Raw genomic sequence first — 25,303 nt, 5'->3', positions numbered from 1 at the left:
ATAGCGAGGAGCTAGTTTGCCCTTGATCCCGAAGCGGTGAGCACCCTTCATAGGTGTGACTCGAAGATAAGCCTTTTCGCCAGGTTGATAGACCATGTCTTTATGATGACGGTCATACTGACTCTTCTGACGTGACTGAGCAGTCTTGAGATTCTCACGAATAATGCGGACTTGTTCTTCGGCATCTTGGATAATATCCGGACCGAAGAGTGGACGTTCCCCAGTTTCTGACCAGTTCAGAGGGGTTCGGCACTTTCGTCCATATAACACTTCGAAGGGGGCCATCTTCAGACTAGCTTGATAGCTATTATTATAAGAGAACTCAGCATACGGGAGAGATTCCTCCCATTTCTTGCCGAAGGAAATAACGCAAGCTCGAAGCATGTCTTCGAGAACTTGGTTGACGCGTTCAACTTGTCCTTGCGATTGAGGATGAAACGCAGTACTGAATGACAGATGAGTTCCCATAGCTTCTTGGAAACTTGCCCAGAATCTTGAAGTGAATAAGCTGCCACGGTCTGAGCTGATAACCAATGGAATACCGTGGAGTGAAACAATCCTGGACATATAGAGCGTTGCCAACTGGCTAGCAGTGATCGTTTCTTTGACTGCCAGGAAATGTGCAACTTTGGAAAGCCGGTCAATGACGACAAGAATAGCATCATTACCTTTCTGTGATTTGGGAAATCCAGTGACGAAGTCCATCTCAACATGGTCCCATTTCCATTCAGGAATAGAGATAGGTTGCAGAGTTCCAGCAGGCCTTTGATGTTCTGCTTTGATACGACGGCAAACGTCACACTCAGCAACATAACGAGCAATGGCTTGCTTCATATTAGACCACCAGAATCTCTGACGGATGTCTTGGTACATCTTTGTACTACCAGGGTGGATACATAGAGGCGTATCATGAGCTTCTTTCATAACTTCCTGTGTCATATCCAGGTTTTTCTCTGCACATGGCACCACTAGGCGGCCCTTGAAGTATAGGGTGCCATCTTCAGCAATGGTGAAGAATGAGGGCTTTCCTTCTGCGAGGTAGCGCTTAATCTTGTGGGCTTCAGAGTCATACTTCTGTAGCCTTTTGATGCTATCCACGAGATCTGGTTTAGCAACTAGGGTATTGAGGGAACCCTGGGTAACAACGTGGAGGTTCACCTTGCCAAACTCCTTAGGAGGGGGAGTGAGTGCACCCGAAGGAACAATATGGAGGTTCAGCTTCCTGAATTCTTCAACAAGCGAGGGCTGAACTTTGTGAACCTGGAGGTGGTTGCAGTAAGACTTGCGGCTCAAGGCATCAGCCATTACATTAGCCTTGCCTGGCGTATAGGAAATACCCAAGTCAAAGTCTGCAACAAGCTCCATCCATCTCTGCTGACGGAGGTTCAGATCTGGCTGAGTAAACAGATACTTCAGGCTTTGGTGGTCAGTGAAGATCTCGCAACGATTACCGAGAAGGTAATGTCGCCACTGCTTCAGCGCATGAATGACAGCAGCAAGTTCGAGGTCGTGAACTGGGTAGTTCTCTTCGTGAGGGCGCAATTGTCGAGAGGCATAAGCAATCACTTTGCGGTCTTGCATTAGGACACAGCCTAATCCTTGACGGGAAGCGTCGCAGTAAATGACGAAGTCCTTCTTAGTATCAGGTGGAGCTAGAACTGGGGCAGAAGTCAACTTGTCTTTGAGTGCCTGGAAACTTTCCTGACATTTGTCTGTCCATTGGAACTTGACACCCTTATGCAACAGGTTAGTCAGAGGCCTGGCGATCTTAGAGAAGTTCTCGACGAATCGACGGCAATAGCTGGCGAGACCGAGAAAACTTCTGACTTGCTTAACGTTCTTGGGAGGAGTCCAATCAAGAATAGCCTGAACTCGCTCGGGGTTGACGGCAATACCATCCTTAGAGATGACATGCCCAAGATAGGTTACTTCCGGTAGCCAGAATTCACATTTGGAGAACTTGGCATATAGTTGATGTTCTCGTAGCTTTTCCAGCACAAGTCGAAGATGTTCAGCATGTTCTTCTTCGTTCTTGGAGAATACCAGGATATCATCCAGATAAACCACGACGAACTTGTCGAGGTAATCCATGAATATATAGTTCATCAGACGAGAGAAGGTGGCTGGAGCATTGGTTAAACCGAAAGACATGACGGTGTACTCGTATGAACCATAGCGAGTCACGAAGGCGGTCTTTGGGATATCCTCTTCGCGAACACGGATCTGATGGTAGCCCAACCTCAAGTCGAGCTTAGAGAACACTGACGAACCCGCCAGTTGATCATACAGATCATTGATCCGAGGAAGAGGGTATTTATTCTGAATGGTAGCTTGGTTTATAGGACGGTAGTCTTGAACTAACCGGTTTGTCCCATCCTTCTTCTTGACAAAGAGGGAAGGTGCTCCCCAAGGAGAGCAACTTGGGCGAATGAATCCTTTGCGAAGAGATTTGTCGATTTCCTCCTTAAGCTCAAGGAGTTCATGCGGCGGCATCTTGTAGGGTCGCTTGGCTATAGGAGTGGTGCCTGGTTTCAAGTCGATGATGAATTCGACAGCTCTAGCAGGGGGAATCCCTGGAAGTTCTTCAGGGAAGACGTCGAGGAATTCACGCACGACGGGAATGTTTTCAATGCCCTCGAGTGGTGCAGCGTTCAATGCATTCAATGCATAGAGCCTTGCCTCGGCATTTTGCACCAGATTAGCTTGGTAAGCAACTATTTCATCTGAAGGGTGTAGCAGGTGGACGGTTTTAGTGGCGCAAACTATAGAAGCAGTATGCGCTTTCAACCAATCCATACCCAAAATGAGGTCGATGTTAGACGACTTCAGGATAATGGGAGAGGCATAGAATTCCAGCCCTTCGATTTCCACGGGGACATCGATGCCAACCAAGGAGGTTTGACACTGTCCCACGGGGGTTTTGACCAATACAGAGGTGTTCATCTCCTCACATTTAACGTCGTGCTTGTATGCAAAATCTTCTGACATGAATGAATGCGATGCACCTGTATCAAATAAAACGGATGCTGGTACTGAATTTACGAGGAGTGTACCCATCACAGTAGCAGGCTGGTCTTGAGCTTCGTTGAGATCAACGTGGTTGGCATGAGCACGACCATAAGGCTTAGCATTGTTGTTGCGGGGCTGGTTGTTACCACGGCCCGTTGCTGGAAGGGCAAGTTGATTCTGATTCTGATGGCAGTCCCTGGCACGGTGACCTGGTTGTCCACACTTGTAGCACAGACCATTATTGGGAGTGGGAACAGGAGCTTGGGATGGTGGAGCTGGAAGCCTTGACTGCCTAGATGGTGGTGGAGGCAGACGAGGTGCAGCATAGTTCTGCCTTGGGGCAGATGCATTTGGACGGTACATGCTGTTCGGGATCCATATCTTACGCTTCTGTGAAGGCGAGCCCGAAGATGAGCCCGTGTCACGGTTGCGTCTGTGAGAGCTCTGGTATTCCTGCAGACCAGTTTCGACATTGATGGCCTTGTTCACCAAGGTGGCGAAATCAGCAAAGTCATGCACTAGAAGTGCGAGCTTGATGTCAGCTTGAAGGCCATCACGGAACTTCTCCTGTCTGCGTGCATCAGTTGCAATGTCTTCTTCAGCATAGCGGGACAAGTCCAGAAACTCCCGCTGATAAGCTTCGACAGTTTTGTTGCCTTGGGTGAGGTTGCGGAACTCACGCTTCTTCCGGTCCATGACTCCCTGAGGAATGAAGCGGGCACGGAAAGCAGCTTGGAAGTCTGGCCATGTGATGATTGTTCCAGCTGGCAGAGTACGCCTGTGGCTGTCCCACCATTGAGCTGCGGGTCCCTTCAAGAAGAAGGAAGCAAAAGTGACATAGCTGGCAGGGGCTACATCAGCAGACTCCATCTCATAGGTGATGTCACGGAGCCAGTCATCAGCATCCAGAGGCTGAGTTGAGCTGCGGTAGATGGTTGGGTTGAGGCGTATGAAATCTTGAAGAGTCACTTGGGCTGGCTGCTGGTTCATATTGGGGCGAGGAAACTGAGCCATCATATTTTCCATGAATTGGCGGTTCAGTTCAAACTGTTGGATCATACCAGCCATGTACTCAGGTGGTGGTGGGGCATCGCCACCACGACCACGACCACCTGGTCTAACCATCCTGCTAATATATAACAGGGGTAGTTCAGCATTGAGAAATTTGCAATGACAAGAATCATTCATGATGAAACATGCATAATGAAAGGAGCACGATAGCTACTACATAGTAGTCGGCATAACTTACAAAAGGGGTCATGCATAGAGTTCAGTACATAGAGTTCAGTACATAGACTAAAACATCATAGGCGGCACACAGGCTCGCGGCGACTGCAACTAATACTACAAGCAAGCCTACATCAGTCCCAAGAGGTACTGTGGAGGTAATCGTAGCCCGACAGCTGGTAGTGAGGCAACGGATAGCCCTCGACGTCAGCAGACTGGGGGCCGCGGATACTCAGGTGTAGAACCCGACGCTCAGGTGGCAGAAGAGGGCCAAGTGCGGGAGAGTAGCCTCCCACCTCTGGCCAACCGACACCGTGGGGCATCACGGTCCTGGCTGGGTAGATCGCAGTACGTGGTACCTGTCCAGACCGGACAAAGGGGTGCAGCAGCGTCAGAGCTCGGTAAAGGTGCTGACGGGTGGTGTACATCTCGTGGCGAAGAGCTCGGTTAGCTCGATCCAGCCCATCAGCATGCAGAACAAGGTGCTGATGGTAGAAGGGCTCTCGGGTGACCGTGGAGTAGGCAGCAGTATAGTATCCCTCCGCACCAACATCAGATGCGATAGCAATGTGCCTGAAAGGGGAGGTGTCCAACTCCTGATACTCTCCACGAAGACGTGTCAGAGCAGCATAGGCAGCATCGTGGACAGCCATATCGATGGTCACACCAACACCATGTGCGGTGTGCAGCACAGTAGTGGAGTCGTACTCCCGAGAGTAGAGGTGGACGATGGCACGGTACTGCTCCTGGTTAAAGTCCTGGTACTCCTCGTAGACGGTGTACTCAGGGTGCCAGCGATAACCCAGATAGGTCATCATCTCAGCTAGCACCGCAGGTGATCCCGAGGCACCAATGGCCATCGTGTGGCGAACGACCTGCCTCGTGGGTTCCATCTGAAAGCAAAGACGTTTCAAAGGAGTCAAATGACAGTGTGTGAATTGTTCAAAATACTATTCTAAGAAACAACTATGGCTTATCCAACTTTGGGGTGAATGCGGTCACGGGATCCTAGTGTTAAAGTTAGTAAATTCGTTTAACCCGAGTAGAAGAGAGTTCAGAGTCCCAGAGTAAAGGTCGAGGAGTAAAAGATACTAGTACCACCCAATGGCGACGTGGGCCCGTAAGACACACAGCCATGTTAGTAAAAGTTTTGTAATGTCTAGACTCGACTTCGGCCAAGGAGTGTGGAAAGGGGGATTCCTACAGGCAGTCGGCTCTGATACCAACTTGTGACGCCCCCGATTTGACCGTACACTAATCATGCACGCAAATGTGTACGACCAAGATCAGGGACTCACGGGAAGATATCACAACACAACTCTAAAACATAAATAAGTCATACAAGCATCATAATACAAGCCAGGGGCCTCGAGGGCTCGAATACAAGTGCTCGATCACAGACGAGTCAGCGGAAGCAACAATATCTGAGTACAGACATAAGTTAAACAAGTTTGCCTTAAGAAGGCTAGCACAAAAGTAGCAACGATCGAAGAGGCAAGGCCTCCTGCCTGGGACCTCCTAACTACTCCTGGTCGTCGTCAGCGGCCTGCACGTAGTAGTAGGCACCTCCAGTGTCGTAGGTGTCGTCGTCGACGGTGGCGTCTGGCTCCTGGACTCCAACATCTGGTTGCGACAACCAGATAGATAGGAAAGGGGGAAAGAGGGAGAGAAGCAACCGTGAGTACTCATCCAAAGTACTCGCAAGCAAGGAGCTATACTACATATGCATGGGTATATGTGTAAAGGGGCATATCAGTGGACTGAACTGCAGAATGCCAGAATAAAAGGGGGATAGCTAGTCCTGTCGAAGACTACGCTTCTGGCCATCTCCATCTTGCAGCATGTAGAAGAGAGTAGATTGAAGTCCTCCAAGTAGCATCGCATAGCATAATCCTACCCGGCGATCCCCTCCTCGTCGCCCTGTTAGAGAGCGATCACCGGGTTGTATCTGGCACTTGGAAGGGTGTATTTTATTCAGTATCCAGTTCTAGTTGTCATAAGGTCAAGGTACAACTCCGGGTCGTCCTTTTACCGAGGGACACGGCTATTCGAATAGATAAACTTCCCTGCAGGGGTGCACCACATAACCCAACACGCTCGATCCCATTTGGCCGGACACACTTTTCTGGGTCATGCCCGGCCTCGTAAGATCAACACGTCGCAGCCCCACCTAGGCTCAACAGAGAGGTCAGCACGCCGGTCTAAACCTATGCGCGCAGGGGTCTGGGCCCATCGCCCTATGCACACCTGCACGTTGCGTACGCGGCCGGAAGCAGACCTAGCCCCCTTAATACAAGCGCGAGCTTACGGTCCAATGCGGCGCGCGCCACTCAGTTGCTGACGTCAAAAGAGCTTCGGCTGATACCACGACGTCGGGATACCCATAACTACTCCCACGTAGATGGTTAGTGCGTATAGACCAAATGGCCAGACTCAGATCAAATACCAAGATCTCGTTAAGCGTGTTAAGTAACCGCGAACGCCGACCAGGGCCAGGCCCACCTCTCACCTAGGCAGTCTCAACCTGCCCTGTCGCTCCGCCACAAAGATCCACTCGCGGGTACTCCTACGAGCCGACCCGACTTTAGTCATCTCATGTGTCATGTATATAGTATATAAGTATATACCCGTGATCACCGCCCAGGTGATCACGGCCCGATAGTATAGCACAGCAGACGGACAAGAATGTAGGGCCACTGATGGAAAACTAGCATCCTATACTAAGCATGTAGGATTGCAGGTAAAGGTAACAACAGTAGTAGCAAGGATAGGCTATGCATCAGGATAGGATATCGAAAGCAGTAACATGCTACACTACTCTAATGCAAGCAGAATAGAGAAGAGTAGGCGATATCTGGTGATCAAGGGGGGGGCTTGCCTGGTTGCTCTGGCAAGTAGGAGGGGTCGTCGACTCCGTAGTCGAACTGGGCAGCAGCAGTGTCGGTCTCGTAGTCTACCGGAGAGAAGAGGGGGGAAGAAACAGTAAATACAATGCAAACATAAGCATGACGATGCGTGACATGAAAATGAGCGGTGCTAGGTGTGACCTAACGCGACAGTAGATGGTACCGGTGAAGGGGGGGAAACAACCGGGAGGTATTCCCGATGTTTCGCGTTTTCGGTCAGACGGACCGGAGGGGGAAAGTTGCTAGTTCGATAGGTTAGGGAGGTGTGGTGGACGAACGGACTGCGTATTCGGATTCGTCTCGTCGTTCTGAACAACTTTCATATAGAAAACATTTTCATCCGAGTTACGGTTTAAAAGATATGAATTTTCAAAGTTTATTTGAATTTCTGGAATTATGTGAATTAAGCAAAAATGAATTATGACGTCAGCATGAGGCAATGCTGACGTCAGCAGGTCAACAGGTCGGCTGACCAGTCAAACCAGACAGGTGGGTCCAGTGGGACCCACATGTCAGCCTCTGTTAGTCTAATATTAATTTAAACTAAACTAACAGTCTAATTAGAGGGGTGGGCCCCATATGTCAGTGAGTGATTAGTTAATCTAATTATTTTTATTTATAAAACATTTTTCTTTTTCTTTTTGTTTTTAATTTTTGCGGCGGGGCCCGCATGTCAGTGCCTGGGCCTGCCCAGTCAGCACGTTGACTGGGTGGACCCAGTCAACGGGCCCACGGGGCCCACTGGCAGTGGCACTGGGGGGGGCCCAGGCCAGCCACGTCGGCGGCCGGCGCCGGAGCAACTCCGACGAGCCAAACGCGGCGGCGCGGCTCGGGAGGGGCGCGGGTTTCGCGCACAGGGGGTCTGCGGGGTCGTGGCTGGGCGCGTTCGACGCGGCTCGGCGCCGCGCGTCCAACGGTGGTGGCCGGAGCGGCTGGAACGGGCGGGGGCGAGCGCTACGAGCTCGCCGGCGGCGAAGTGCTTCGGGCTGGGGCGGGTGCGGCGTTAGAGCGCGCGAGCGGCCGAACTAACTAGCTAGGCGGGTGCGGCACGATGCGGTCGAGCTAACGGGCCTACGCCCATGACCAAATGGTCACCGGAGACCCGCCGGCGACGAGCTCCGCGGCGCGGCGTTCGGGCGCGCGTGGGGAAGCCGCTAGGGGGCGCGCGAGAGAGAAAGGACAGGGGAGGAGGGGGAGAGGCTCACCGCGCGGCACACGGAGGCCGGTGAGGGGCTTAGGAGCAGCAGATCGGCGCCGGGGAAGAAGGGGGTCGCCGGCGTCCGAAGTTGAAGGCGAGCTCGGGGAGGTCGTTGCAGGGGCTCCGGTCTCCAACGGGCTGCACCAGACGAAGCAGCGGGCGACGGCGGTCCTTGGAGACACCTTGGGGCGGCGAGGTGGGTACGGTGGCCGTGTGAACGACGGTGAACGGCGGCGACCGCGTCGGGCGTGGGGAAGGAAGGAGTGGCGCGGATCTGGGGGGAGAAGAGAGAGGCGCAGGGGCCGAGAGGTGAGCGGGGGTGAGTGGGAGAGAGGCCCGAGGAGGCGGGGGGGAGCTGGCGACCTTATCCTCCCCGTCGCCGGCGAGGGGGTGCGGCGGGGACTGCCCCTGTTCCGACCCCGGTCGGGGGAACAGGGAAGGGGGCGAGCGGGAGAGGTGGGCTGGGCCGGGGGTCGGCCCAGTCGGGCCAGGGGTGCTGTGGGGGGGGGGCCTTCTCCTTTTTTCTTTTTCTTTGTCTGTTCTGTTTTCTGTTGTATTTTCTTTTTATTTATTTATTTATTTTCTTTTCTGTTTTATTTCATTTAAAAGTATTTACTTATTTTATAAAAATGTGTTTTCTCCACCATAATTAACAGTGTATTATTTGGCACCCACCGAACATTTTTGTTTATATTTTTGAAAACTTTTATTTTCCACTTTAATTTTAATTTAAGTTTGAATTAGGAGTTTGAAAAGAAATGTGATTCCAAATGTGATCATGCCCTGTTTAGCAACATGATTAGCTTAATCACAGAGAGTTACTGTAGCATGATCCTCAGGGTGTTACACCGAGGCCGGGCATGACACAGGAAAGTGTGTCCGGCCGGAGTTAATCGAGCGTGGTGGGTAAGTTGGTGCACCCCTGCAGGGAAGAAAACATCTATCGATAGCCTGTCCTACGGCGGACACTTGAAGTTGTATCCCGATCGATACAACTAGAACTGGATACTTGAGATGAGACATGGATATGAGAAATGGATAGTATGGCTCTGGGATTGCTTTCTCGCAGGGAGTCGAGAAAGGATCTCTGGCCGAGGTTGATAACACTTCTACTACTTTACTTTATGCTACTCTACTCCCTCCTATTGCTGCAAGATGGTGGTTTCCAGAAGATGCTAGTCTTCGATAGGCTAGGCTTTCCCCTTCTCTTCTGGCATTCTGCAGTCCAGTCCACAGATACAACCCTTTTCATTGATAGCGATGCATATGTAGTGTAGATCCTTGCTTGCGAGTACTTTGGATGAGTACTCACGGTTGCTTTGCTCCCCCTTTTCCCCCTTTCTTCTTCTTTCCGGTTGATGCAACCAGATGTCGGAGCCCAGGAGCCAGATGCCACCGCCGATGCCTACTACTATGTGGAGACCGCCGACGACCAGGAGTAGTTAGGAGGCTCCCAGGCAGGAGGCCTTGCCTTTTCGATCGATGTTGCTTTTGTGCTAGCCTTCTTAAGGCAAACTTGTTTAACTCATGTATGTACTCAGATAATGTTGCTTTTGCTGACTCTTGTATATTCGAGCTTATGTATTCGAGCCCTCGAGGCCCCTGGCTTGTAATATAAAGCTTGTATTATTTTAATTTATGTCTAGAATTGCGTTGTGATATCTTCCCGTGAGTCATTGATCTTGATCGTACACATTTGCGTGTATGATTAGTGTACGATTGAATCGAGGGCATCACACACGGAGATCGTCGACATCTCCGACGATTAGTAGCTAGGTGATCGACGTAGTAAGTAGGTTATTTTGTTTGCATGTCTTGATGGATTTAAAAATCTAGTATGAGATGTCCAGATGCAACAAGTGAAATTTAAGACGTGCTCAGTCACTACCCGCGGACGCGCGGATGTGTCCGCAGACGTTTGAGGGGCTATATTTGACGTGTCCGGATGTAGATGCTCTTATGCACCCGGAACCGGAAGCGATGGCAGCGCCACCATCGATCGCATGAAGGCACCTTACGTCAGAGCTCAATATATCGCGGTTGATTAAAAATGCCCAACATCTTATTGTCATGACATTTCCGTTAAACAGGAACCAGCACAGAAATTTCTTTATGCACAAGAGGGCTGAGTGAGGGCATTTACAACTTGTTACGGATCGGAAGCCTCCGAAGAACGGCAGACTATTCAGCACAGAGGAAACGGAACGAACCAAAAAACAGTCAACCAAAGAATCACGCACGCTTCTTGTCCACCACCACCCTCCACGCCATAGCAATAGCATCGGGTGAGCTCAGAGCTGCTTGAAGCCGAAGCGCATGAGGAAGAAGACGAGCCTCCCCACCACCACCACGGACTCCACCAGCCACATCACGTGGTACACCACCTTCTCGTACACCACCGCCAGCACGTTCACGCGCGGCCGCCACCGCAGCGCCGACAAGAAGCCGACCGCCCGGACCTTCGAGCTCGAGTGCGCCGGCGCGCCGCCATTGGCACCCTTCCCGCTCCCGGCGGCCTTTCTAGCAGGCATCGGCGCCGCCGCCCCGCTGGCGCCGCTCCAGCTCTCCTCCGCGTCTCTTAGTATCGGCTCTGACGCCCCGCTGGCCCTGCTCGGGCGCCCGGCCGCCGACTTCCTCGGCATCGCCCGCTTCCGTATCCACTCGGCCACCTTACCGCGCGCCATCAGATCAATCCAAGTTGAACGGATTTCCACTCGATCTCTTAGTAAGTTGCTTCTTGTTGCTTGCTTGTTTGCTACAGCTCTGGACGTCTGACCTCCTCGTCCTCTCGACCGAGCTTTATATATGCTGCTGCGACGCCAACGCGGTGGGCGAGACGACCATGCCGCCACAGCTCGGGTGCACTTGGACGGAAATGGATAGGAAGACGCGAAAGCAAATAACAACACGAGCGAGAAGCCGAGAACGAGACTAGAGGAAGACGATTCAAAGTCAAACGTACGCCTGGTCAATAAACAAATGCCTGCTGAGGCTGACGGCTGTGGGCTTTCCTCGGAAGATTCCGGTCTGAAGGGAAAGCTCAAGCTGCTGACGTTGTCAGCGCAATGCCTTGGTGAAGGAGATCAGCAATGTTTGGATTGACTAGAAGTGTCTCGTTAGTTAGTTGAGCTCATTATTGTTTTTTGTTAGTGGAAGATTGCCGCCTTGGTGCTCAAGTCAAACTTATTCGGTTGATCGCTTCATCATCTCCGATGCACTACAAAACATTGTTTGACTCTGAATCTCTGTTTTTTTTAATCTATTTCTTGCTGTGAGAATCTCTGATGACAGGAGGGATGACGCTGACATGCAAGTGGCTGATCGTATCATTGTTCTTTTCTGTTTCTAGAACAAAGCTCGTGGGAATGGGGTGATGCTATGCTACGGTACACCAATTAGCTTGGAGAGACCGCAACATAATGGTATCTTGCACAGCCAGGTAGCTCACGATGGTCTTCGTCGTCGTCCCCCCTTCCCCCGAGACCCTAAACATGTGCCGGTGGCTAAGGCGACTAGGGTTTCAAGGGGAACCTTCTTATGGCGCCATCCTCCACCGACGACCTCTCAGTCTTTAGTGCTGAAGGGGGTCATCGGAATACGCGCATACGGGTCGTGTAGCTTTAGGTTTTAGGGCTTAGTTGCTAAGTTTTTGGCCGTTCGACGCCATGGCTTTGGCAAGGGTGACGGTGACGCCCAATAATAAAGCTTCAGATGCTTCTGCGACACGGCGTTCTGCTTGTTGGTGAGTGATGATCTGGTTGCTACTTGCTAGTCTATTTAAGTGGGGATGTATGGTGGTGGCGGCATCACTATTGTGGATTAATGTCCTCAGGCTCCGTCGTTGCGATGCCATTTGCTCCAGTGTCGAAGCGGAACTCGGGAGGTAGTGCAGGAGTGGATGCAGATAGTGGTATGCGTTGACGGCAACTGGAAGATGGTGGATCATGTGTTGGGTTCGTGGTTGGCGGCTGGCAGGTATAGTTTCCTTCTCCAACATCATCTTCGAGAGGGGGCGCCAAGTTTGGAGTTCAACGGCGTGGCCGCGATGCTGCCCCGGCCAGATTCTTTCAATGGTAATGTCTTAGCCTTTGGTAAGGTACTATGCATGTCGAACAACTGCATATCTACAATCGAGGAGAACCATCGGCAACGTATCCACCATGTTTCCCCCTTCCCGACGAGCCTCCAGCTCATGAACTATGATAAGTACGACGGGAACACGGATCCCTCAGTTTGGATCAAAGATTATATCCTAGCGATCCACATGGCGAACATCGATGATTTACACGCCATAAAGTACCTGCCACTAGTGCTAAAGGGTTCGACCCGGCATTGGTTGCACACTCTGTGACCGGGCTCGGTTAACACTTGTTCATGGAAAATTTCTAGTGTACATATATTAAACCCGCAGATGTCGATGATCAGGCCCTCATAAAGCAGAGACCAGGCGAGTCTGTATGCAAGTTCTGGATACGGTTCCTCAAAAAGAAGAAAAAAAGAAATCATCGACTACAGCAACGTCGAGGCCCTTGCTGCGTTCCGAAACAACCTCAGCAATGAATGGCTCCCCAGAGATTACGACCACTAAAATCCAAAGACCATGGCCGCACTCACGGTCATGATGACCAAGTTCTATGTCGGGAAAGACAACTGCCCCACAAGAAGAATGGTTGGAGCAACTATTCCAGAACATTCGAGATGCGGGGCGTAACCCACGCAAACATCGGTACAACAACGACAGTTACGATGAGGATAGCGATGTCAACGCCGGATTAGGCAACCAGCACCAAGGCGGCGGGGCCAAGAAGAAGCCATTCCAGGGAAAGAAAGGTGGCGGCGACTCATGGCTGAATAAAATTTTAAACCAGCCATGCACCATCCACCTTGGAATGGCTGACCGCCCTGCCAGCCACACCCACCGAAATTGTTGGATCATTAAGCAAGCTTCATAGCTAGGAAACAACAACCACGAAAAGCCCAACCTGCATTATGATGACGACAGTGATGGGAAGCAGCCCCGAAGGGGCAATGGCGGTCAGAAACAATACTCGCCCGAGGTGAAGGACGTAAACATGATTTATGCATCCCACACTACCAAGAAGGAATGAAAGCATGCGCTCCGCGAAGTATATGATGTGGCGCCTGCGGAGCCGAAATACAACACTTAGTCGAAAATTATGATCATGTTCGATCATCAGGATCATTCGACCAGGCTCCACCATGGCAAAATCGCCGCGCTCGTCCTCGACCATATTATCAACTGTTTCCACCCAAGTAGGGTCCTGATGGACGGCAGCAGCAGTCTCAATCTCATCTACTTGAAACCATTAAAGGAAATGCAGTTGGACTCGTCGCACATTCATCCCAGTAAGACCAAAATCTAGGGTATAATCCCGGGCATGGAGGCTCAGTGCACGAGGAGACTCACGCTCGACGTGGTGTTCGGGACTCCCGACAACTATCATATCGAAGCTTTGACATAGTCCCTTTTTGGAGTGGTTGCCACGCGATGCTTGGTTGGACAACGTTCACACGGTTTCACGTCATGCTACACTACGCGTACATGAAATTGAAGATGGCAGGCCCAAAATGTGTCATCACGATATGCAACAATCCACTTGGAGGGTGTCTTCCACTTTTTTGTTTGTTGCCTTACACTTGGAGGGTGTTCTAGCCACTAGTCAGCGTTGTTTCAGGCGTCTTGCACCCTCCTTCCATGCTACTGGTTTGTCCATCTTTGAACGCATCCTTGGAAGAAAAGATGACAAAATTATGAATGGTGAATAAAATTGGATGTGAAAATTGTCATGGATATAACAATTAAAGTGCTAAAAGCTGCCAGGGGTTAATAAGGAGATTTGGCAAGCATAATTAGCAAGCAGATGATAGATTGCTCCAAATGAACCGAAATTGCCGAGCAAAGAAACAACAACTAGACAATAGTACTTCATGTCCTCGTCCTTCGACACTGATAATTTGTTTGCCTTTCTTATTTTGGATATGCGCGTCGCCATCCGACTTCCGTTTTTTAGCCGTTGCTCCCCTGCATCAACGGGACCCACAAAAAAATGGCCAGGTAACTGATGGGAGGCAACGAGTCGGTCTGAAATGAAAATAGGAAAGTCTAGGATCGATAAGCATGTCTAGACGCGAGGGGGTGGGGTGACTAGACTACTAAGCCTAATATGGACTCTTTTCTCAAATTGAATTTCCTTGCCAATTTTAGTAATTTCGAGCAATATCAAGCACCCTACACATGCAAGTCTATAAAAGTATAGACAACAAAAAATAAAGACATGCAAGTGACAGTAAACAATTAGAGTTAGAGATACACAAACACGGGTTGGCGCAGTGAAGATTTCCTCGTGGTTCGGACAATTGTTATTATCTTACATTCAAGTTAATTGAGGGTTTGACTCATGAAGGGTCTAAGATCATAAGGATCTCGGCTGCGAGATTTCACAAAAGAACGGTCCACGAAGGACACTCACCCACAAATGGTCCACGAAGGAGCAACCAACATATTCCACCATGGCGTATGCTCACGAAGGACCGGCCTCACTAGGGTAGGTCTTCACGAAGTAGGCGATATACAAGCCCTTAAAAACTTTGTTCTTCTCAAACTTGAAGACTTCCAAACACCTAGCCGATCTAGGAGACGCACACCCTGCAAAAGTAACAAGATAGAGGTTGCTTGGTGATGAATCCCTTGCTCTTGTACTTCAAAAGATAATCTTCTCGACACTCAAATATCTCTCAAGATATGGCTTGTGGGTTGGAGAGAAGGAGTGGAAAGTAAGAGGGGATTAGATCTCAAAGGATTAGCTTGGTTGGTTAGAGTAGAAAGCTCTTTGAAATCAGCACAATGAGGCGGAGTTCTCTCTCAGCATGATGGGAGTAGATTTTGTTTCAAGTGAACTAGTGGGCTAAGTGGGGTATAAGTAGGAGGGACCAAAATTTGATCATCCCAACTTTATTACACGGCTCGAAAGTTCTGGAGTGATCAGCTCGGAAGCTCCGACATGAACAAAAGTAGAAACTTTCAGACGGCTCGGAAGGTCTGACCAAAGGTCATTTGTAGGTTCCGAGGGGTACACTTTGGAAGTGGCACACTCTTTGTTGTCGCCTCAAAAATTATGAACGGTTTGTTTCAGAAATAACTACATGGCAACAAAAGGTTTGCCAGATTCTTCGGTGATTCCGAATGGAATATTTGAAAGCTCTGAATGGACTGGGTTTCTGCAACAACTATATCTGATGAAGGGTTTGGCGATACTGACCGGAAGAGCTCGGAAGCTCCGAAGTGAGTGGAACTAGGCATATATAGTGGAGGAATCTTTGAAGGAATTTGAGGGTCTTGGAGTTTGATCTTTAAGCACATGGAGAAAGAAACTCATCATGACATCCTCATCCACTTTTGATAGTATTGACATGCCTATGTACTCAATGTGATCTTGGATCACAAAAATGAGAAGGAGGAATCCTTTAGCTTGGCCAACACTTTCCTTGATGCAATTTGTAGGCTTCACCTTCTATTCGTTTGTTGCACTCACAAGGAACTATTCCTGAAATAAAACTTGTAGGGGGCATTAGTTCCTTGAGATATGTTGACATTATTTACCAAAATCCATCAAGTGGATTAGATGCACTTTGAGAAAGCACTTGTCGATGATGGGATTTCACACCCAAACAAAACTCAAACCCGTCCAATCCCATGTCGCCTTGACAGAGAGGCAATGGTCTGGCTATTGATCATAGTTTAAAAAACTGAACCAGTGATCGAACCGGCGAGACCGCCGGTTCAGGTTTTTAGCAGTTGGACCGCTGGTTCATACCATAAATAATACAATTCGTGTACTGGTGTTGTACTAAATAGATGTAAAAATATAAGCATTTACTTAAATGTGACAAGAAAATTGGCTAGCCAAGATGGTTACCGGGCCAAAGGTGCAACTTACGCACCTATATCTAGCATCCTGGGTTTGAATTCCCTTTGACGTAGATTATTTTCAATTTTTGTGTGTGGCACTGGTTCGACCACAGGTTTTATACATCCGGTTCATGCAAAAAATGACCGGCTTATGTGGTTTTTTTGGTCCAATTGCAGGTTAGTCTTTTTAGCTTAAAAACCGATACGGGCGCCGGTTCCGGTTTGACGGCCCGTCCGGCCTGGTTTTTTAAACTATGCCATTGATCACACAAATTTGAGAGATGAGTAAAGCATTGACCTTCTCGGGAATCCACACACTTCTGCCCTGCACCACCCTCTACGGCGACAACGACGGGCACACCACCGCCACAAACCCCTTTACGGTTCGCCCATGCCCTGATTTGCTTTCAAAATCCAGCCCAACTGTAACCCCTTCTTCTTTCTTCCTTCCAACCCGCACAAAGATTCGTGCGCTCGATCGGCTCACTTGCGTCTTGTCAGAAACGAATTGTAGGGAACGTTCGTTCCTCATAATTTCCGAAAAAGTTTGGTCTCTCCTTTTCGACCTCTCCCGCAACCTCTTCCTATCCGGAGGCGGTTCTCTAGCAACTGCGGCGGCGCCGGAGACGGAGTGGACGGCGGCGGCACAACCACCCAAAGGAGGTGGGCGCTGCCCCAGCCTGACCGCACTGACCAAGGCTGCGGCGCTGTTGCCGCCCACCGCACTATTGAGGCGATTGGCTGCAGACAGTGGCGGCAAATTTGACAAATTTGACCTATGGACGAAATCAAATCACAGAATGAACTGTCCGTGAAACTATTTCACGCGGCTGACCTTTTTATGTGACGCCCGACACGAAGGCGCCACACTACATTGTGCAACGCTTCACAGATATGCGCTACACACCTGGCCAGCGTTGCACCCCAGACTGCCTAAAAATTGCTAAGTCATTGTGCAGAGCCTAAGAGCTAGGCGCTGCACTGTATAGTGTGGCGCCTAGCTCTCAGGCGCTGCACTAGTGGTTGCACTACAAAATGAAGCAACCACTAGTGCAACGCCTAGAAGTTATACAGTGTGGCGCCTAGCTCTCAGGCGCTGCACATTGACTTAGTAATTTTCGGATCACACGGATGCGACGCTGGTCAGGCATGTAGCGCCTATCTGTGAGGCGTTGCACAGTGTAATGTGGCGCCTTCGTGTCGGGCGTCACACAAAAAGGTCAGCCGCGTGAAATAGTTTCACGAACAGTTCATTCTGTGATTTGATTTAGTTCATAGGTCAAATTTGCCAATTTTGCCGACAGTGGCGGTGGCGGGGTTGAGAAGGAGCTTCCTCTCTTGCTCGTAGAGGACAGAGAAGGTTTGTTCTGTTTTTCTCTTCCTGTCAAATTTGTTAAGAGTGATTCGTTTTCGTGGCGGTGGCCGGCTGGAGAAAGTTCTTTGCTCTAGGCAGAAGCCAGTCAAATCAAAATGTCCACCCAAATGAACCATGTAAGTTCTGACTGTTTCAGTTGACGAAGCCACCTCATGTAATTTCCCCAACAAATGATGACATTTTTCAACAGAAGCACGCAAAAAACTCACACGGTAACAATGCAACAGCCAAAAAACAGAGAAGAAAATAAAAGAATGGTCCACTGTCACAAACTGAAGGAACATCCCGGTTCACAAGCATGATCATCCCAGGCACCAACACACACATATACAGCACAAATCAATTGAACAAAATACCAGGGAATTCATCCTCCAAGACTGCTTCTGCTCGACCTAACAGCTCGGCCTAAACTTTAGCTACTAAAATCTGGGCGTGCCTTCATTAACCAACTAATATTTCCTACAGGTAATCACCTTAGTGATGAACATCATTTCTCGGACTGATCAACGAGCATGAGTGCCCATGATGCAAGACAGACTCGTAAACGTCAGGTCTGAGACCTGTCTGATCTTGAGCTGCCAGTCCTTTCTACCTTGATTGCAAATTCAGCCGAAGTTGATCCCTCTGTAATAGATTCAATGTCCATGCTTCCTGTGCGACTCCTCCGGTTTCTCCGGTCCTTGTAGGAAGAGAGATGTTAGGCAAAATTTGTGGTTATAGCATACATTATTAGAGTAGGATTTTAATCATTACCTCCCGGAATGGAACTTCTTCAGACTCAAGCATCCTAGCAACCTGGCCCATCTTAGGTCTCTTTTCAGAATCAGGATCAACACACCTTAGGGCAATTAACAGAGCTCGCTTAAGAGCCCTAATTGTTGGCCTAACCTCGAGGATTGGATCAACCACTTCTTCTGCTCTCCGGTTGGCTATCATCATTTTGAGCCACTCGACAAGATTGACCTAAATAAGAGAGTTCATTATCATCTCAACAAAAATATATACTGATTTTTTCATATATAAAATACTTACTGGAGCAAGCGAATCACGAAAGCATAATTGTCAGAAGCAAAAACTGATACAAGAGTTTCCATGGACACAGTACTAGACTATCATATAGTTTAATTGCCATTTTTAGGATTTCTGCCATTTTTACTGAAACATTAGCACTGTAGATCTAAATAATCTTGGTACCATGTCCAATAATTCAATTTATCTCCTGAGCTTCCATGCTCAGTCTACCTAAACCCCTAAACATCAAAACCCAGCACTTTACCCATAAACCTTAACTAACATGTCGTGTAACCCTCTACTCGAGTTGGCGGTAGTTTTGCCACCATGATTGACATGGGTGGAGTGGTTTCTTCACACAAAATGATGTACATGTTTATTAAGCACAAATGGCTATCTACATTCCTCTCTCCGTGGTACTCAAATCATCTGGCTGTCTCCTAGGTCGGCCATGGCCTATTCTCCTGGTAACCTACCACACCACCACCAAACACATATCTTCTGGTGACGAGCATTGACTGCCATACCTGCTACCGCGTGCAACCTGTCCATTTTTTTTTTAAAAGGAGGTTGAAAACTCTGGGCTCTGCATCATTGTGATGCACACCGCCATTTTCATTAAAGTTGATGCAAGGTAAGAAGACCAAATACATCAAAGAGAAGAGTACAAAACATGGACAACTACGGCTTCACCATTACAATATGTGAAATTAACACCAACGACTAAGTCAGACTTCTTCCGCAGCAACGTCTTCAAGAAGAGATAAACGCCCTTGCGCCGTCGTCGCCACGTCCGTCCGGAGATGGGCAGGACAAGGATTTTCATCCAGGATGCCGAGACCAACCAGTGAAGGTCAGCACATCAACAAGAAGACAACGCCTTCAACAAGAAAATGACGCAAGTACGTCGTTGCTGAGCCCGACCAATAAACATTAGAACAAAAGTTTTCACCCCGGATGTGAAGCGGTGTTTCAGTCACCATCTTGAAGACGGATCTACCGATAGCGCACCAGCTTGTTCTCCACGCTAGGCCGTCATGGCGCTAGTGGAAGGTGGGGCAACCTGTCCATGGCCTCCTGTTGTGCAACCAGACCTGTGCTGCTTCCGGAGCCACTCTAGCACAGTGTCTGCCTTTGTTGGCACCACGCATACTGCTGTCCCTCTCCTTACTTCCCGGCATCCATGAAGAGGAAGAAACTCGGTGGTCTGTGCTGCTCCAGTGATCTCATGCAGCGGCAGCCTAACCACTTTAGGATGTCCAAGAATACAGCCAGTGTGTGGGCTGGAGGATGAATGCTAGTATTTGAAGTTTAGGATGTAAAATACCCAGTTTTAGAGTTTGGCAGTTTAAGAGCCCGGCACTAAAGTTCAGGGTGATCTGGAATTTCTCCAAATTATATGGTGTAACATCCAGAAAGGTATAGAACAAAAGCATGAAATTGCAATGAACGAAGTCTAATCATTTACCTCATTGGAAGAGCGGCTATAGTCAACAGGGTCTCTTCCTGTCACAGTTTCCAACAAAAGAACACCAAAACTATAAACATCGCTCTTTTCATTCAACATCCCAGTATTAGCATACTCAGGTGCAACGTATCTAGAACAAGAAAAAAAACATGATAAGTATTAAACTCCTTTAAGCATTGTAAAATAATGATGCAAAAGACCATGAATATAGGATAAATAAGGGTGAAGACAATACCCAAATGTTCCCATCACTCTGGTGGTAATGTGGCTTTTATCTGACCCTAACATCTTGGCCAATCCAAAGTCAGAGACTTTGCCGTTGAATTCATCATCGATCAAGATGTTGCTTGACTTTATATCCCGGTGTACAACTTTTGGTTCTATAGCTTCATGAAGGTACGCAAGTCTGCAATCAAATGAATTTAGACAACAGAAAGGATATGTATCTTACAGACTCAGGAACTGGTGAAACTTACGCTTTTGCAGTGCCTATAACAACCTTCATGCGATTATCCCAGGTAAAAACACCATGCTGGCGCATAGCTCCATGAAGCCACTGCTCTAAGTTACCATTGTTCACGAACTCATAAACCAACATCCTGTTAAAAAGAAATCACCGTTATATTGTTGCTGCGGTGCATTCTAAAGATAAAACCCCACAATGACGCAAGTGGTGCCAATTTTTTTGTCTCAGAAGCAAATGATCACAGATTACACAAAAGGCAATCAACTGTCACTAAATAGGGAAGAGTACAGAAGTATGGTACATATGGCCCCTGAGCAGCAGCATATACCAGGCCAACACAAATAACTCATGATGCTCCAGTGCTATACAATAGTTCACTAGTTTTTGCTGAAATCACTAGTCGTCAAATTATCTATGCACATTCTTCCACACATGGCATCAGGTGGAGCATTTCTCTAGGTAAATCAAATTCATACTCAACCCACTTGATCCCACCATCTCTACTTTTCCATGTTGTAAATTGCATTGCATTTTGCTAAATTGTACACCTGGAGCAGCAGGTCGACAGGGTAGCCATATTGATAACCACTCCTATATCTTTTGCAGAAACACAAGATCTACAAATAAACATTAATGACGTAGCAATGTTTGGTTGCTAGCTTCTGGAAATATGAGTTAATATAATAAACCACTAAACCATAACAAAAAGAATTGAAGTCACAGTTCCCTCATCGCTGACTGGCCATAGTGGGAGTAACTTCAACAGTAACATAGGATCCAACTCAGCAAATTTGCCTATGTGGCAATGAGTTAATGAGGAGAGAGGTGATTTGAGTAACTTAGCTAGTTACCGTAAACATCACATATCTCAGTACAATATGGGTCTATAACCTAATAAATGAAGCTTTGCATGACACCACACTTTATGTTACTACTCCTAGCCTAGGCCCCAGGGTCATGTGTATGTTACTAGTGTAAGTTACTCTCCACTATGGCTAGTATTACCAAGACTCATATTAGGAACTAGTCCAGTCCTTACACTAACTTGAGAACAAGCTTTTTCTTAACAACAGACCTAATTTTGCCTGTTGTACTGAACTGCTTATGCGGCTGAAAGAAATAATTGAGCAGGTGAGTGATGCCTAGCACTTCACATACCTATTCACTCCCTCAACACAGTATCCCAGCAGACGGACCAGATTCTTATGTCGTACATGTCCAATAGCCTCAACCTCCACCCTGAATTCCTTCTCCGCCTGCCCCCTGCAAACCCCAGGACGATGCACAACAACACAATTATTGGAATAAGTATAAAGATAAGAAAAGTACTAGCAAAACACCGAAAGCTGAGGTGAGCTTACATGTTGTTAAAAATCTTCTTTATGGCAACCTCGGTTCCATTCACCAGACGGCCACGATACACAACTCCGTAACCACCCTCTCCAAGCACATTCTCCTTTGAGAAGCGATTGGTGGCGAATTCAAGGTCGCGCAGAGTGAACCAGTGACCCCAACCAAGATGAGAGAACTCAGGAAGGCCAACGAGGGGCGATGCGGACACAAACGCAGCAGGAGAATACGGCTTCCTACCATGCCCTGAGCTGCCATCTTCACCAGAATGCACACTGCCAACCCGGTCCACATTGCACACTGAGATTCCCTGGCTAAAGTTATCATGATCAGAGGACTTGCTCAGTGCCATATGCCCCGCTGTCTTCCCCGGCTCCCGATTCACGGCATGCTTGTCCTGCGTTGGGAAGCTAGGCTGCTCACGTTCATGCATCGTTTGCGCAAGGCTCCGCCCACCGCCCACCCTGTCTACCGGGATCTCCTTGGAGTAGATGGGGATCTGTGTCTGGCTCAAGTTCTCCATGGTTCTCTTTGTCTTGCGACGGGACGCCGCCCAGATACATATCATCAGCAAAATGGCCACTAGGAGAGCGACCACACCGATTGCAATCCAGACCCACAATGCCAGGCCAAGAACCTTCTTCGTCATCTCTAAACTCAGACCAGTGGAAACCATGGCGGCAGTGTGCTAAAATTTGGAGCTGTGCCGCATCAGAGTAGAGCACTGCTAGGCATCAGCGACTGTAGGCGAATTCTTCTCCCTGACGAAGGACAGTAGTAACGCGGTTAGATACAGTTAGGTTGTTGTTGCATCGAGACAATCAACGCATCTCTCGCGTGTTACAAACAAGCATAGCATCTCTGTCCTCGCAAGAGAGAGAGAGAGAGAGAGAGAGAAGAAAAATCTGCTTGGACGGACGATTTCTGCCCCGTACAATAATTGCTCCGACAGACACGCACGCGCTTTTTTTCTTGTCTGTAAGATGCATCGATCTGAGGAGCGAATGCTAGAATGGAGAGGCAAGAAGGGGAAGGAAGATGTCTGATCTCAGTGTGGCAGTAGGACCATTTGAATGAAAAGAAAATTAAAGCTGACCTCTTTGTGCCGCAGAACCTCCATCCACTCATTCGTCAAGCAAAGAACCTGAAGAAACAAGCAAAGAAAGAAACAATCAGAGAGGGAAAGAAGCAAGAAGGAAGCGAAATTAAGACGACCCGTAACGAGCATTTGTTCAAGCTAGACAGTTGAGACCGGGAAATGCAAGCAAGAACCAACCGCGCGTAGCAAAGCTTGAGAAGAATCCAGCCTGTGGCACCAATGGCGACGGGGGAACCCGAGAGAGGGAGAGAGGAGATGGGAGTAAAAGGAAAAGTGGGGAAGGAGGGTGGTGGATGTTGCAGGTGTGGCATTAACGGCTGGCTGGATGAGGCAGGCAGGAAGACGCGGAGCAGAAACGGGTGAGGGAGGCAATTAAAGAAATGGCGTGGTAGATTGGTGAAAATGGCGAGCGGGAGGAGGTCGACTAAGGGGGGCGGGGCAACGTGCCGGTCTGCAGGATAAGGTCAACTGACAGAATATAATAACTGCATGTATTAGTACTAGCATGGCGCAGAAGAGAAACAGGGTTCATGGATTCAGGCTGGCTGGCTGGCTGGCTGGCTGTCTCGGGACAGCCTTGGCCACTATCTTTTGCTTCCCCCGCCCCGCCGGGCCTGCAAATTCTTGGTGCATGCCGGGCCACGCACAGCTGTCGCTCCCTGCTCGTCAGGATCCTCTGCGCCAGTCTTTGCCTAGGAACTCTTGGGGCGAGTTTGGTTGCATCCAGGCCAACCAGGCTCGCGCGGTGCAGCATCTTTTCGGACCTCGGTTGTTTCGTTCCCCGTATGCACTATTCAGCCCGTATAGCACGATTCTTAAAGCACCCCTGGGCCTGGCCCGTTGGAAATGGCTGAATCGGTAGTTTCCCGAGAGCCAGGCCCGAGCGATGCTTCGAGGCGCACGTGGGTGGCTCTCTGGAGACGTGTGTCTCGAATTAATCCCCCCTCTCTCTCCCTAATCCTCAATCCCCTCTCTCTCCCTCCACTCCAGTGCGCGTTGATCCCGTCCGTCGGCGCCCGCGGCGACGGCGACAACTGGTGAAGCCGAGAGCCCACACGTCGGACGCCGACCCCTGCTCCTCACCGCGCGCGACCTCCGGCGACATGAACGCCGGCGTGCCGCTCATCGGGAGCAGGGAGTCCACGGCCCTCGCGCAGCCGAAGTCCGTAGGCCCGGATGGCGGACTCCGGGAGGCAGCCTTCGTTCCCAACGGCCTCGTCGGCGAGCGAGCCCCGGGCGCGACCTCGAGGAAGCGGGCGGCCCGGACGGTGTAGTTGGGCCTGCCGGAGAGCACGATGGCGTCGCGGGTCGCGAGGGCGGAGATGTCGGCGCACGACACGGTGGCGCTGCACGCCGCGTGCACCTTGGCGCGGATCTCCTCGACCAGCTGTTGCGCCCGCGGCTGGAGCGTGGTGTTGGGCCCCATGGCGGGCTTGGTGCCGCTGCCCTTGAGGTACACGGAGTCGCAGCCCTGAGGGAAGCAGTCGTGGAAGAAGATGCGGAGGAGGTCGGCGGCGAGCGCCACCTCGCGCTGGAGTGCCGCCTGCACGGAGGGCAGCACGATGCTCTCCAGCTGCGGGCACGTTGCCGAGTGGAAGCAGGCGCCGTCCAGAGGGGCGGACAACGACGGGGAGAGCAGAACTACGACGGTAACGAAGGCCAGAACCAGTGCGCCTGCGCCGCCGCTGCTGCTCGCAATCGCCATAGTTGGTGCGGTGCTGTGGGTGTGGACTGTGTAGTAAGCTAGCTAGCTAAGGCTAGGCGTGTGGCTTGCTCAAGTCGTGCGAGCTCTCGGCCGGGACCTGGAGCGGCTGCCGCCGGAGCTGGGCGCGGCCACGGTGCCGTGCGTGAAGGAGTCCAGGTGCCGAGTGTGCCCATGGTCGCGGGGAGCTAGCGGTGGACATGATGGGAAGAGAAACCTCCGGCGCGTTCAACGTGTTCGACGAAATGAGATGCCAAACTTGGTGGGTGTTAAGCTTTGTTGTTAACTCCTAATCATATGCATGTATGCAACCAAACGCCAGGTGAAAATTGCATCTCGATGACAAGACCTCCATATGCATGCAACCAATCAACTGGTCATCTACGTTTTTGACCCTGTTTTTGCTTATCCAGGCCCTGCTCAGCCTGGCTCGTTTTTTCCCTCTGAGCCAGACCCGACAGCGAAATCAACCAAACACGCCCTTGGTGGATGCTATGCTCTACAATACCTATATTCTCTTCTTTGGCGTAGAAGAGCCACGAGGGAGGGACGGAGCCGTTTC

The 25,303-nt window shown here is 49.7% G+C and overlaps 3 protein-coding genes across 3 annotated transcripts; all 3 read right to left on the bottom strand.

The window, feature by feature from the left end:
- Positions 1–10,381: 10,381 nt before the first annotated feature.
- Positions 10,382–11,367, bottom strand: LOC123074557 (uncharacterized). The gene has a single exon (XM_044497359.1). It carries the CDS (start codon positions 11,022–11,024, stop codon positions 10,632–10,634), a length of 393 nt encoding a protein of 130 aa, XP_044353294.1. The 5' UTR covers positions 11,025–11,367; the 3' UTR covers positions 10,382–10,631.
- Positions 11,368–17,892: 6,525 nt separating this feature from the next.
- LOC123078629 (probable receptor-like protein kinase At2g42960) lies at positions 17,893–23,498 on the bottom strand. The gene is made up of 9 exons (XM_044501208.1): positions 23,217–23,498; positions 23,037–23,084; positions 21,952–22,701; positions 21,749–21,853; positions 20,601–20,723; positions 20,360–20,530; positions 20,125–20,254; positions 18,399–18,608; positions 17,893–18,324 (listed from the first exon to the last, which is right to left on the bottom strand). The coding sequence occupies exons 3-9, from the start codon at positions 22,614–22,616 to the stop codon at positions 18,193–18,195; spliced, it is 1,536 nt and encodes a 511-aa protein (XP_044357143.1). The 5' UTR covers positions 22,617–22,701; positions 23,037–23,084; positions 23,217–23,498; the 3' UTR covers positions 17,893–18,192.
- A 502-nt stretch (positions 23,499–24,000) lies between these two features.
- Positions 24,001–24,744, bottom strand: LOC123076278 (peroxidase 42-like). Its single transcript, XM_044498616.1, has one exon. It carries the CDS (start codon positions 24,742–24,744, stop codon positions 24,001–24,003), a length of 744 nt encoding a protein of 247 aa, XP_044354551.1.
- Positions 24,745–25,303: the final 559 nt, after the last annotated feature.

Source organism: Triticum aestivum, chromosome 3D (genome assembly GCF_018294505.1).
Source record: "Triticum aestivum cultivar Chinese Spring chromosome 3D, IWGSC CS RefSeq v2.1, whole genome shotgun sequence".
Taxonomy (NCBI): domain Eukaryota; kingdom Viridiplantae; phylum Streptophyta; class Magnoliopsida; order Poales; family Poaceae; genus Triticum; species Triticum aestivum.
The sequence above is the reverse complement of the archived record's forward strand: the minus strand, read 5'-3'. Positions and strand labels throughout refer to the sequence as shown.